Source organism: Ochotona curzoniae, unplaced genomic scaffold (assembly GCF_017591425.1).
Source record: "Ochotona curzoniae isolate NIBS_2020 unplaced genomic scaffold, NIBS_Ocur_1.0 contig_2321, whole genome shotgun sequence".
In the NCBI taxonomy this organism is placed as follows: Eukaryota; Metazoa; Chordata; class Mammalia; order Lagomorpha; family Ochotonidae; genus Ochotona; species Ochotona curzoniae.
In genome coordinates, this window is record NW_024465421.1 from 10502023 (window position 1) to 10516389 (window position 14367).

The 14367-nt window shown below is 45.3% G+C and overlaps 1 protein-coding gene across 1 annotated transcript in view; it reads right to left on the reverse strand.

Moving 5' to 3' along the window:
* Positions 1-1894: 1894 nt before the first annotated feature.
* Positions 1895-14367, reverse strand: part of HS3ST4 (heparan sulfate-glucosamine 3-sulfotransferase 4) — a 325427-nt gene continuing 312954 nt past the window's right edge. The window contains exon 2 of the mRNA XM_040973885.1: positions 1895-3122. Within this exon, the coding sequence (XP_040829819.1) occupies positions 2486-3122 (637 nt within the window). The 3' untranslated portion in view covers positions 1895-2485. The remainder of the gene's footprint in view (positions 3123-14367) is intronic.

The window sequence follows — 14367 nt, forward strand, 5'->3', positions numbered from 1 at the left end:
CTTTCAAATAAATAGATCTTTTTTTCTCTAAAGTTAATTTGTCTGTCACACTTGTATGTCACACTTGTATGTCACACTTGTATGTCACACTTATATGATCACATTTAGAGTATCTTTCTTTGGAAGCCACACTTAAAATATTGATGCTCTTATTTTCAGGGACAGGCAGATGATCGTGGAGGTATCGGAGGTAGCACAAGGGGATTCGAGGGGTGAGTCCCTGTGTATCCACCAAAAGTGGAAGAGACAAGGGTAGAATGAAGTTGTGGTTGTTCTTGACTAGTAGGCAATCAGCCTGAGCACTTTCCCAGCACCAAAATCCCACTGATAATCTCGGTTCTGAGGGCACCTCCTACCTACCTGTCGTTGAACTCCAGAAGAGTAAATGTTCCCATATGGAGGCAATAAAAAGCCTGAGCAGCCATTTGCATTGGAAATAATCCCCATACAAAAAAGATGTGAGAGAGAAAGGACAGACACACACACACACACACACACACACACACACACACAAGACTGTCCTGTTTTCACTCTCAGCTTCCTTTCAAATGCTTTTGAATGTTTGGAGTCTAAGCCCCATTTAGAGACTGATTCATGTGTGAGTCTGAACAGAACTCAGGAAACTAGATCTGGAACCAACTCTACAGTGGATCAGGACTGAACCCCATTTATCCCTCGTTCTGCTTCTAAGAACCCATATCAACCAGTCCCACTGTACACCCTTCTGAACAAGCCTGCATTTTGTTGCTTTAAATGTGTGTGGGTATGTGTATGTAAACCCTCTTCTATGATGGTAGTGAAGGCATATTTGTTGTCCTAGTTCAAAAGTCACTTTGTAATATGTTAAAAACAAACAAAACAAAATAATACAAAGTTCTCTCTCTGAATCTGGCATAGCAGTTCTCATCTTGTACCAGGATTAAGATAGGAAAAGCTTAACTTCTTTCAGGAGTCAGTGTGTGTGTGTGTGTGTGTGTGTGTGTGTAAGAACTATGTTGCTTTGCAGACAAAATCCCCCAAACACTCTCCCAGTTGAGCCTTTCTGGTCATTCTGTAGAAGCAATGCTCCCAGAATTCCAGGGCTGGAGCAGGGATGAAAGTGACCAACACAAACACGCCACCAAAACCCACGAATCAGGTTGCATGAAGCTTTATAACAACACAGTTTTCACTGAGCGGGAGAAATGACAGTTTAATAACAGCTGAGGAGATTTAAGTCCCCCCACTCATACAAATTTCCCATTTTACTCAAACAATTCCTGATTTTGGAGATCTGTGAACAAGTGCTTCATGTCAAATGCTGCATTTTAATGGAACCAGACTAATGGAAAGGGACACTTTATCTGGCAGCCCTTGATGGGGGCGTCTGCAGACAGTCCTGGACCTCCATTCCAGACAAGCTGGATCTGAAAAGTGCAGTCATCCCTCTTACCACAGCCCCACCTGACACCATCTTTGAATAGAAAAAATAGAGCATGAGATGACCCTGAGGGGGTAGGTGCGGGGGGGTGGAGGGTAAACATTGGGGTGGCTTGCTCCCCTCTCTATTGAATCACCATGGGTTATTCAGAACAAGGGACACACCAACTCTCTGGTTTTGGTTCCTCTGGGGACTTTAGGGGACAGAGACTAACCTCAAGCATGCCTCAGAACCAGGGTACTTGGAGGGCAGGGTCTGGATTTCTTCTTCCAACCTAATCATGGCCATTTATTTGGATGACCACAGGGCTTTGATTTCATCGGTATCCACCTCACTCACAGCGGCACCAACTTGCCTGAATCTAATACCAGGGTATGGGCTAAACCTCTCTGTCATCAGGACACCCATGAAGAGAAGTTGAACTCTCCTTAGAAGAGTGTAAGAACGAAGGCTTCCGGGGTTGGCAGGTGTTTGGTGAGGACCGTGCATGCCTCTTCCTTCACGATGTGGGAGGGAGGAGGTCAAGGGGTTGTAGCATGAGGCATTGAGAGAGAAGGCTAGGGATAAGTGAGGGGAGGACTTGCTCCCCAAAGTCCTAGAGCACTCAGTCACAACCACGTTGTGGAGAGGAGCCAGAGAGGAGTTGGACAGCAGGTGCCTGTGCCAGACACATAACAAGAACCAGCCTCCTCAAACCAGAGCCCCCAGAAAGCAGACCTTTCTCTTTTCTGCCACTCAGATAGACATTTATGGCACCGTATCTAGCACTATTTACCCTTTGTCCACAGAATCAGTAAACTAGCAGACATTAGGGATAAGCAGTGGGTTCTGAGGCCACCTGGTCAACCAGATGCTGATGCCCAGGTGAGCTTAGTTCCTCCACGAGGTTGGAGGGCCCACTCCCTCTGTCTAAGCCAACATCTCTAGAGGCCATCCTGACCAGACAAAGGAGGGGATACGCACAGCCCTCCAGCAAGGCCGCAGCTCTGCAGAACCTTGGGGGTTCAGGATTCGGGGGAAGAACCTCCTAAGCTGTCCACTAGCCTTCCCTTCACAGCTCCTGTCTCATTTGTCACCCTCTTCCTGTTCCCACCGGAAGTCCTGACCAGTCATTTGGTAAAACATCATGTTGAAGGGTTTGTAGAATTTCCGCAGTCTGTGGATGACATCCGGGTCAATGCGGGGATGAGTCCGGCCCTTGCTCTTGCCCAGGCACCTTGGGGCACTGCTGTCTTCTGGCTTCTTGAGGCAAGGAAATCCCTTGGTTTTGTTGAAATAGAAATGTTTTTCAGTCACCACACGCTTGAGGCCTAGGAAGTCCTGCACTTTGGCCATTTCCCCTGCGGGGTCCACTATGAGGCGCTCGCCACTGACGAAGAGAATCTGAGAGAGGGGGAAGTACTGGAGCCAGTTCTCCAAGTGCAGAGCATAGATGCCTATGCGGATGGCGCTCCAAGAGGCGTCGATCAGCCCCAGGGTCCGGTTTTTGAAGGCCAGCACCTCGAAGGTGGGGATCTCGGGTTTCTTTGACAGTGTCTGCGTGTAGTCAGAGATGGCCCTGGTCACAGGGTTTCTCACCACCACGATCAGTTTGATGTCCTTGGCCATGGAGTGAATGCGCTTGGGAGCCTCATTGGTGACAAAGTAACTGGGTGTCTTCTCCATAGTTATTTGCCCATCCACCGTTTTGGGCATCACATTTCTGCAAGAAGGAGAAAAAGGGAAGAGCATGGTTACTCCCACCCAGAGTTATCCAAACTTCTTTACCCAAAGTGTGCGATATAAATAATATAGTGAGGAGTTACCAGGTAAGATGGATAACCACTTGGAAACTCTGTGCACTTATGCACCCCAACTATACTCTTGACTAGGTATTATCAGAAAAGGTAGCAGCTGGCTTAGACACTCTTTCTTGGGATCCTGACACCTCTGGCCTTGCACTGCTGTTGTATCACTTTTCAGTCATGTTCAACTTGCATACATCCTTAATTTATCTATGTATTAATCTTCTAATCCCCAAAATGGTGATAATGATAGTACCGACTTCACACTCTAGTATAAGGATTAAGGGAGATGTTTGAAAAGTATTTAGCACAGGATCTGGCATGCCTAAGAGCTTAATAGCAAGGATATTATGATGTGTTGTAGTGGCTCTCAGAAAATTTTTGCTCACAACAAAACCTCAAAGGTGTTCCAGTCCAGGGTTGGGCAGCTACTGGCCACCCCCTGTGTTTCCAGAATAACCGGTGCAGAATGCTCTATAATTTTTAAAAGGTTGGGGGAAAATACACACAAAAAAACTCACATTTGTGTTATGTGAGAATTATCTGGAATTCAAATTTTCATGCTCCTAAATAAACCCACATTGAAACACAATTACAGTTTTTAATTGATGCTTTTTAATAGCAGGGTTATGCAGATGTGGCAAAGACCATGTTGCCCAGACACAGCCTTTCAAGAAAAACCTTGTAGAGCCCCTTTTTCCAAAGGCATCATGAATATACCAGTGAAGAGACGTGAGTCCAGAGGCAGAAAATGGACAAAAAAAAATCAAACAGATTTTGCAATCTCAGCAAAGTGCATGGCGTCCCAAGCCTTCCTATTCCCACTGGTAAAAATCCTAACACCTGCCCGAAGGTGAAAACACAATGGCACATGGAGTGAAAGCCTGCAGCCAAGATGTGATTCAACATGTGAGCTTTCCTTCTTTCTCTGATCTTAAGGCTGCACAGTGAGCTGCTCTACATTCCATGGCAGAATCCGCATCCCTCAGTTCCCTCCACATGCTTGTGCCCGCACTGCCCTATCCAGGCGGCCTTTTACCATGGCCTTCTACTTGGGAGCTTCAAAATATTAAAGGAGTCTGACAGCATTTTTCCTCCTAGTCCCAACATGGCAGCACTATCAGAGGAAAAAACGAGCCTCAGGATCCTATGAGTCAGTCAATTTGCCCTAGGCACATGGAGACCCAAGTTCAAGGACACTAAGCTTGTTCAATACCTGTCAGTACAGTGGGCCACCGGCCACCATGTGCTCCAGTAAGTCCCTTCACTTCTGAGCCTTGCACCGAAGTGGCACATGTAGGATTACTCAAGACCTCTTTGTTATCATGACATGCTTTTAAATGTCTCAGCTAATAAAACTTAACGCAGACGAAGATCCCTTTGCTTCTCCTACCATAATTAAATTTATTTACTATCACGTGCGTGGAGAAAGAATGACTGTTCCTTTATCTCCCGTTCACATGCTACGTCAATAATTAATTGCTACTACTGGGTTTTGAGCTTTCTCGGCGAGCACTTTTATTAAGCACGAAGAATTTGCCTGGTAGAAAAAAATTCATGTGGAGTTAGAGCTCTTATTAGAGTCTCGTGGTTGGACAGCATGGAGGTTCTGGCTCAAGGCAATTGTCCCGGACATAAATAATCACACTGCTGTTAAACTGATATATTCCTTGGGATGTCCTTAGGTTTGTGTGTTTTCTTAGCCCTCACCTGATACAAGTGTCTCTTTGGGAAGGGCAAGGCTGAGGAACACAGATGGTGGGAGGTATGTTCACCTGCCTCAGGAGTCCTGATGACTCTTGACAGCTCAAGGAAGTGACTGATCTCATTCTGAACCTCAATTTCTCATCTGAAAACCAAGGTTAATAAGAGTCCGGCGCTTCCATAGGGCAGTAACGAAGATTAAATGTGACGGTGTACCCAATCAACGCCAGAATTTTTAAACTTTAAGCCAACCACCTCATATAATTTTCACAGCAATTCTTATAGAAGGCTATAAGAATTCTCACGGAAGAAAAAAAAAATATTAATGTCTGACAAGGTGGAAAAGCTGAATGGCTCAAGAATTAAGGGACTGGTCTAAGAAAAAACAGTATGTGCTGATGCAAGGTAGTGTTGGGTTCACAGCCTCTGACCAAGCAGGGAGCTAATTTGTTCAATCTGAATAGATGGAACGTGCCGGTGTTCTGCTGTTGTTTCAATGGGAAGATTATTCCCTTAATATTTTGTGGACCCAATGGTTCACAAATATAGCCATCCCCTGGTATCCCTAAGGGATTAATTTCAGGACCACCTCTTTTTCCCATGGCCACCCTTAATGCGGCTTAAGTCCCTTACCTGAAATGGCATGGTACACATGTCCCTTAATTGAAGATACGATTACTTCCCAGCACATCCATCATAAACTGAAAAACATCACAAGCCACGAAGGCGTAGAATACACCTAGTCTGCCCAACATCACAGCTTAGCAACACAGTGCACCGTAGAGAATTGCTCGTTCCCCTTCATGATTGCACGGCAGGCCAGGGCTGCGGCTCTGACGCTGCTGCCCTGTACAATGCATGAGTATTCCATGTCATACTACTAATACAAAAATGAAGATCTAAATTCAAAAGCTGGTGGTTGATTTCTACTGATTGCACATCAGTTTCCCACCTTGTAAAATAGGAATCATCGCAGGCCAAACCATCACACCTGGCGAGAATTCATGTTTGCGAACTGGCTACATCCTCCCATACGCTTTAAATCAGCTCCAGATTACATGTAATGCTTAATGCAATGTAAATGCTATGCAAATAGTTGTTAAACAGTATTGTTCAGGGAATAATAACAAGAACACTCTGTACAGGCTCAATGCATATGCAAGGTGGTTCTTTTTTTCAAATATTTTCAATCACGGTTGGCTGAATCAGGAGGATGGTCAGGGAAGCTGCAGACACAATAGGTCCAATTTTATTTACTAAATGTTGACGCAAAAATTAAGTCAATAAAGGCCTTCTTTACACGACCTTTCCAGATTTTGTTTCACTGGAGGCATTTGGCTTGTTTATTTTGTTGTGTTTTTCCTTAGCACAAGAGCAGCTGTTTGGGTTTTTTCTTTTGCCTTTTCCACCTTTACTGCCTAGACTTCAGTGTTCAGTGCATGCCTCGTCTTGAGCTCTGTTTGAATGTATATGCCCTGTGTTTCAGCTAAGTGGCAATCTGTCAAGATCTCTGTGGATCTTGGCTCTTTTATCTGCAGTGTCTGGAATGCCATGAGACTCAACATGCAAACCCGGGAATATGAGCGATTGTGAGTGTCTAGCTCAGTGCCTGCTGCTGAAGCAAACCGGAGAAGGAGCATTGGAGAGACTTAGAACAGCTACAAATGCCTGCTCAAACTTGCGAGCTAGAAGAGACTCTGCATGGGAGGCACAAGTGGGAAGACTACTTCATCAAGCCGAAAGCCAACTGTTGCGGCATCAGTTACTCAACCTGCTTTGTTAGTAAGAAGACATCCAGGATCAGCTTGGAATCCATGAATCAGCAATTCGTCTCTCCGACATCATTTCACACCCCAGTATATTCATTGATTTGTTCATTCATGGATCCATTCATTCATAATACATACATACGCTCCTTTCTGAATCACTTGCCAGTAATGCAACAGTGAACAGAGCACAAACAGTCCCTTCCTCCCCAGAGCTGCCAGTCCAGCTACCACTTGCATAAGTGTGGGGCTCTTTGCATTGTCACACAAGGAAGCATTTTAATCAGCACAGGGGCTATCACTATTATTCCAGCTTTACAGAGAAACAAATGGGCTCAGAACCCGAATATACTGTCTAATGTCTCAGCAAGTAGAGGCGTCTTTTGTAAGTTCAGTGGCTGGGTAAACATGATTCGACACTAGATCTTGAAATCAGCAAGTGTTTGGCAAACCTCTAGCGAAGGCATGGATGAGCTGGATGGATGGATGACAAGTTACGAACTTTTTTTTGCCAAGCCTAGTCCAACCCTAAGTGTAGGTTTTGGTCTCTTCATTTCCTTATTATTCCATTCTCATCTCTTCAGCAGGGTTCTCACCTGGACTTCATATCCAAGATACGTTTCTACATCACATCCTTGTTGGACTAGGGGAACCATCCATTTTACTAAGACCAACTCTTCCACCTGCACTTTGGATTCCTTTGCCTTTTTTAAGCCTTAAGGAAGATCTCAAAGGGATCCAACAGTTCAGCGTGATCATATTTTCAGCAGTTCTGCAGGGGACTCAGAAAAAATAAGAAAGAGAGAAAATAAGGCAAGGAGATGAACAAGGAATATTCCATGGAGGGTCCTATAGACCATGAGAAAGACATACAAGTTTTTCCTATTTTTCTCTTCTCCCCCTCCTTCCTTCTTTCCTTCCTTCCTTGCTGGTTCACTCCCCAAGTGGTTGCAATGGCCAGAGTGGCAAGAACTGAGCTGAACCAAAGTCAGGAGCCCCGAGCCTCCCCCAGGTCTCCCATGAGGGTGCAGGGTCCCAAGGCTTTGAGCTATCCTCCACTGCTTTCCCAGGCCACAACCAGGAAGCTGAATGGGAAATGAAGCAGCTAGCACAGGAATCTTGGCAGTTACAAAGCAAGGATTTAGCCATTAGGCTACCACACCAGGCCCAGTTTTTTTGTTTTAAATGTTTTGAGAAGCCACTGAAGAATCTGAAACAAGGGAATGTGATTTACACTTAGTTTTGTTTTGTTTTGTTTTTTCTTGGCTCCTTCTCTGTGATTACACAGGAGTGTGGCAAGAGTGGAAGAAGGGAAACTGACTAACAGCCACTTTAGGAGAGCAGTTAGAAATGGTGGCAGCCTGGAGGGAGCTGGAGAGGGCAATGTGGCCAGAAGTGATCAGAAATGGGACATATTTTTTTAATGAGGTCAACGGTCCCAAGTGATGGGGAAGAACTGTGTGCAAGACAAAGGAGGGTATTACCAAGGGCTCCAACAGCATAGCTCATTCACTGATGCACAGAATACAGGAAAGTATGCAAATCTTGGGAGGAAGATCCCAAGTCTGACTGTGAGAGCTCTGTCCCGTACCCAGTTGCAATTACCGAATAACCATTTTGATACAATGGTGTGAGATCCAAGGAAGATCTGGCTGGAGGTGAACATATATTCCCTGTGCCCCCATTCCACCTGCTGGAGAGTAGGGAGAGACAGGCCCTCCTTTCTTTACCATCACAGTAGAAGACAAGACCTTTCCTTTGCATCTTTGTAAAATTCTCATGACTCGGATGTGTCTGGATGCTTGCTGCGATGTTTACAGAGACTCCATCACAAACGTTTCCCCTAATCCTAATTCCCAGAGCCCTTGGTAACCCTCTGCATTACAGAGCTTAGAACAATGTTTTTTGAGGCTGCAGGACATGTTCCGCCTACCTCTGCACCCCCAGTGCTTATTAACACAGTACCCACCCTTGAGCAGCTTGCCCCATAACCATCTGGGTGGACTGGATGAATAAATGAATAACATGCACATGAATTCACGGTTCCTGGAAGTCTGGAGCAGTGGGGCTGTCAGGAGGGATACAGTTCCTCCAAGCAAGTGTTCCACGCTAAAGGGCTCAGCATTCTGAGTCACATGCCATCCGTGTCTGAAAGACCGTGCTCTTCAGTGCAGGCCATATGGTGAGAAAACACTGCAGCTGGGCTTGGAATAGCTCGTTAACAGTATCCCGGGTGCTCAGAGCAGCCGTGACATCAGCGTCAACACACAGTCCTCAAGTGAGAATCATTCCGCAGGATCACACAGCTGCTCTCACAGCCCCAAATGTTTATGAGACACTAGCCAATGCTCTGTCCCGTCCCCAGCCCGTTTCCCCTTTGTGTTGGTGCTGTCTGAAACACAGTCCCCCTGGAACGAAGGTCAGCAGCAGGTGGCAATGACCACACAGCTGGGAGTGAGCACCAGTCCTTACCAAGTGTGCATTCCATGCTATGTCATGGCATTGAGAGTTCAAGGTTAGAAGCGAGCGTGATTTCCCAAACATTTGCAGACAACAGATTGTCCAGCCTCATAGTAAAGAACACAGATCCCCAGCCAGACTTACTGAGTTGGCCCACTTACCACCTGGCAGACATAATAAGCAAATAACCGGCCTTGAGTAAGGAACTCACATCCCAGTTTCGTCATTTGGAAGTTAAGCATAATAAGGAGCTGGTGAAGAGGAATGTCTAGGGCCTGGCGTGATGGTGCAGTGGCTAAAGTCCTCGCCTTGAGCGCCCCGGGATCCCATATGGGCGCCAGGTCTAATCCCAGCAGTTCCACTTCCCATCCAGCTCCCTGCTTGTGGCCTGGGAAAGCAGTCGAGGACAGCCCAATGCTTTGGGACCCTGCACCCACGTGGGAGACCCAGAAGAGTCTCCTGGCTTCGGATCGGCATAGCATCGACCGCTGCGCTCACTTGGAGAGTGAATCATCGGACAGAAGGTTTTCCTCTCTGTCTCTCCTCCTCTCTGTATATCTGACTTTCCAATAAATAAATAAATCTTTGTGAGAGTGTTGGTGGTTTTGCTTCCAATCAAGCTGTCTGCTATGGATGATGACTTGGGCCTTTGCCACCCAATGGTGATCCTGCCTCCAGGTTTCTCACTGGCCCAGCCTCAGCCATTGAAGAGGGCTCTCAGTGATGAACTTAAGGGAAGGACCTCAGAGAAGCAGGGCTCCCAACCAGGAAAGGAAATGGAGTATTCCAGAGACTGAACCAGCAGAACATACATACTGTATGTGCCTAGCACAGAACTAAATCTCATTATATTAGCTTGGCTAGCACCATGGTATAGTAGGTTAATCCTCTGCCTGCAGCGTTGGCATCCCATATATGTACTTGTTTGACTCCCAGCTGCTCCACTTTGCATCCAGATCTCTGCTAATGAACCAAGAAAGCAGCAGAGCATAGTGAGTCCTTGGACCCCTGCACCCGTGTGGGAGCCTGGAAGAGGCTCCCAATTTCCGATCAACACCGCCCCAGCTGTGACAGACACTTAGGGACTAGATGGAAGATGTTTCTCCATGTCTCCTTCTCTCTGTAATTATGCCTTTCAAATAAAAATGAATACATCTTTTTTTTTTTTTAAAGAGGGACCTATTATTTATCGCCCCTTTGGAGATCAGGAATCAGAAATTCAAATGAGATCAGTTAAATTATCCCAACCTGCAACAGTAAAAATGAAAGCTCGATCCAGACTCTATTCTTGCTTACTATCTGGCAGCATTCAATCAAACCACAGAAGCTCAGCAAGGTTATGTGACTGGCCCAAGGTCACTCTATTGCAAGGTGGTAAAGTTGAATCTTGAAATGAGACTCATTATTTGTGCTATAAAGGTGGCTGTCCCTGACTTACCACTGGGAGTTACGGAAACGCAGTCCAGAATCCCTAGAAATTCTTGCCAGATCAAGCTACATCATTCAATTTGTGATATGTCTCTCTGGGGCCTCCTCAATTGAAGCGAATGGATAACATCATGAATACCGAGGGAGGAAGCAATCACACATATTAGAAATAAAGTGCCCATTCTCTTTGGAGGGGTCAGTGGCAGAGCTTGTCTTGGGTTTGTCTGAATTAAAGCTATGTGGACACCTTACATTTTCCCAAATGCATTATCCGGTGCAATAAATGATGCATAAATTAGCAGTATTTTCTGAGCCCTGCTGATGAACTGTAACTCAGGAGAATGGTGGTTAGAGCAAGGGCAGGAGACAGGGCCAGTTCCTCCACTCTGGGGAAGAAAATTCACTTAGGCATTCAATTGAGCAAGTGCTGCTTGCTCAGCCCCGAGCAAGGCAATTTCACATGTTATTCTGGTTCAGCTTTCGAGGGAGCATACACTGAGCCCTTTACAGAGATGTGGAAACGGAGTCGGAGAGAATGTGAACCCTATCCGATGATTTATAGCCAGGATTCTGCCCTGCCCAGTTATTTTGGAAAGTTCACTGTGCTTTTCAGATTCCTGAACCTCTACATTCCTGAAGGCAAAAATAGTCAAATCATTTGAAAGCCCACCTCTTAAGCTCAGATCCAAGAAACGTAGGGGGCCCTTGGTGCTACCCAGCTGTTAGCCAAACGGAAGTTGAGAAAGGAGTACTGATTTCAGCGTTCTAATTTAACAAACTGAATTTAGTGCAAGGCTTCCCTTCCTTGGGCCATAAACTCCTACACAGAAAAAGGGCTGTGTTTGTACTCACCCCCCCACATACAACATTGGTTCCATATACTGTTTATCCACGCTCGTTTTGCTACATACCGACAGTAAGGCACATGTGAGCTTTGTCCCTCAATAGTCCATAAGGTCCTGAAGGAAAAGACTGAATGTCCACTTTAAAAAAAAATCATTGTTGAAAGGCAGATTTTACTAAGAGAAGCATAGCTAGAGAGAGAAGGTCTTCCATTTGCTGGTTCACTCCCCAGAGGACTCAAGAAGCACAGAAGACAGCTGGATGGCATATGAACAGTTCGTAGATGAAGATGACCTATTGGGACATCATTCTGTGTTTGTTTTTGCCTCTGGATACTCACCTAGCAAAAAGAAGGAGAGGCTGAGTCATCACCCACCACCACCTGCCAACCCCAACACACTTCTCCAAGGTCCAAGAAAACTAGCCCGTGCTTGATTCTCTACATCGGGCAATATCATTGTCTAGGAAATCTGAGGAAGTTTCTCTATTTCATGACCTGATTTTTTTTTAAATGTATGGCTTCTCACTTCAGACAACCCACTGAGAAGTCTTCTGTTTCAAATACCTAGGTCCAATCCAGAGTTTCTCAATCTTAGCACCCTCATCATTTGGAGATGGCTAATTCCTTTGTGAGGGCATGGTCTGGTACCGGAGCCATTTGAGTAACATCTCTGGCCTTTACCTTCCAGGTTCTGGTAGTGCTCTGTAGTCATGACAACTGCAAATGTCTAGAGACACGGCCCAGTGTATCTAGGGGTGTCCAAATTACTCCTGAATTGAAAGCCACTGATGTAACCAGATTGCCTGAATGTAAATCTGGGCTCTAGTCTTAGAGGTAGAATTTAGGGAAAAGTCGGTTGGACACTGCCTAGATTTACACTGTCACAAAATGAGATAACAATAGTTTTGAAAAGTAAATGAGTTTATGAGTACTCTACACTTAACAGCATAATATTTAAATGCAGTAGATGTGTTAGCTATTATTACTGTCATGGCCATTGCTATGACATTGAGGCAATTACTTTGCATGGAAAGGTGACCATGTGAGATTGCTGAATACAATGCCCCAGAAATGGGGAAAATCTGTCATGTATGTTTGTGTAGCTGAACTAAGTGCTGACTCTTCAAAAGGCTTCTATGAGTTTGGCATAGGGTTGGGGTAGTGGGTACCAACATATCAAACTGCACACGACAAAGAGAGCCTGGAGTCATCCTCTGCTTCCTGGGCTGCTTTATAAAGGGCATCAGAGGTGGTTCTGAATAATGATGAAGGACTTCTGTTCAAACTAGTAATGCAGACTTCAAGACTGGCTTCATTAAATTTGGAAAATCAATTTGGAAAATCAGAAGCTTTCTTCAAACCTAAGGGCTAATTCATCTGCTTTACAAAGAGAACTGTTAATAGACATGGAGAATCCACCAGGAGTTGGAAACATCACGCAAACAGATGTACATTGAGGGTTTATGCTAGGCAGCTATGGCACAATGACCAAGAGACAAGGGAAACACAGACGCTAATGAAGGCCTGGGTTTGGGATCTCATTTCTGTCCCAGAAGGGTGCTGTGTGCAGGAGTTCAGGAGGGGCCTCGCAGCCAGCAAGACTGTGGCAACTGACAGGATTAGAGGTCTTGGGGTAGCCATACAAACACAGAGCTGAGCTGTCTATGGTTTTCTGTGATGGTTTTCTGAAGATATCATCACAAATGAATAAGGGCACTCTGCGGGATATCACAGACCCAGTGACCAGAAAGAGGAAGAAAGAGAATACATGATGATATGACACTTTGGCAAAGAGAACTCTTCGGGAAAGCAGCCATTATTGTTCACTTCTGGGGATATCTCAGTGTTACAAGCCACTTCAGGACAGAATCCAGCTCAAAGGATCAATAGTTAAGAACACCACCTCCCTCACAAGGCGACATCTGTGTCCTTCATGTCCGCAGACATAGGAAAAGCAGAGGAATTAAAATGGGAAAACAGAAAGACCCCTCTCAGGACCTTCCCACTTCTCAAGCAGGTTTGAGCACCTTTGAAAAATGGATCTGTTCTTCCAAATGTAGCAAGGACCAGCTCTAACTGTGTTTTCTCTCTTTCTGTAGTTGGGAGACATCACATACAAAATTCAGGCCACCATATCCAGTTTTGTAGCCTCAAAGAAAAGTGTCCTGGTGAATTTGAGGTGATATAGTACCTTCTCTGGATCTCATGATGAGGCTAAATTGTCAGCAATCCATTAGACTACACCTAGAGCAAGCGGAGATGTTAAGCTGTCCCCAAGAGCTGGAAGACGTCAGACCCGTGCTTTTAACAAATTTACATACTGATCTATTATACTAACCCCATTTTCCTTCACAGATCTGGGTTTTAGAACCAACATCACATCAAGTCATAATGGATTTGTTTATTTTTGTTTTATGTACCAGAAAAATAATACCAGTATTCATTAGCATTTCATGATAGGAGAAAACCAAGATCACTACACCGAGACGCATTTCACTTAATAAAGGAGAAACAAGAAAATCAGTCTGCAAGGCCTAGTCTTATCGCTTAGAACTCACAATGGTCCATGAGTTTCAGGCTGAGAATCACTGCATTGGGGAGCATCCACCTGATTGCAGAGATCACTATGACCTTCTAGAGCTTGTCAAGCCCATTTATATCCAAAGAGTGGTGTGTGTTCAGAAGTTGAGTTTTGGGGTTCCATCTCTGAACCACCCTTGCTTTCGCCAGCACACTTAACACCTTACACCCCCAGTCCCATAATCTGTCCACTTGTGGGGGTGCTGGAGGGAGCCACAGCATCTTTCACTTGTTCCCAACAGAAAGCATTAGATGCTCAGCATGGCTCAAGTATCGGTAAACTCCCTCTCCTATAATCATGGTTGATAATGGAGCCCACAGTAGGTCAGAAGATCCCAGGGATCTCAAAGATGATTCCTGGTCACCTGCAAGGTGTACTCC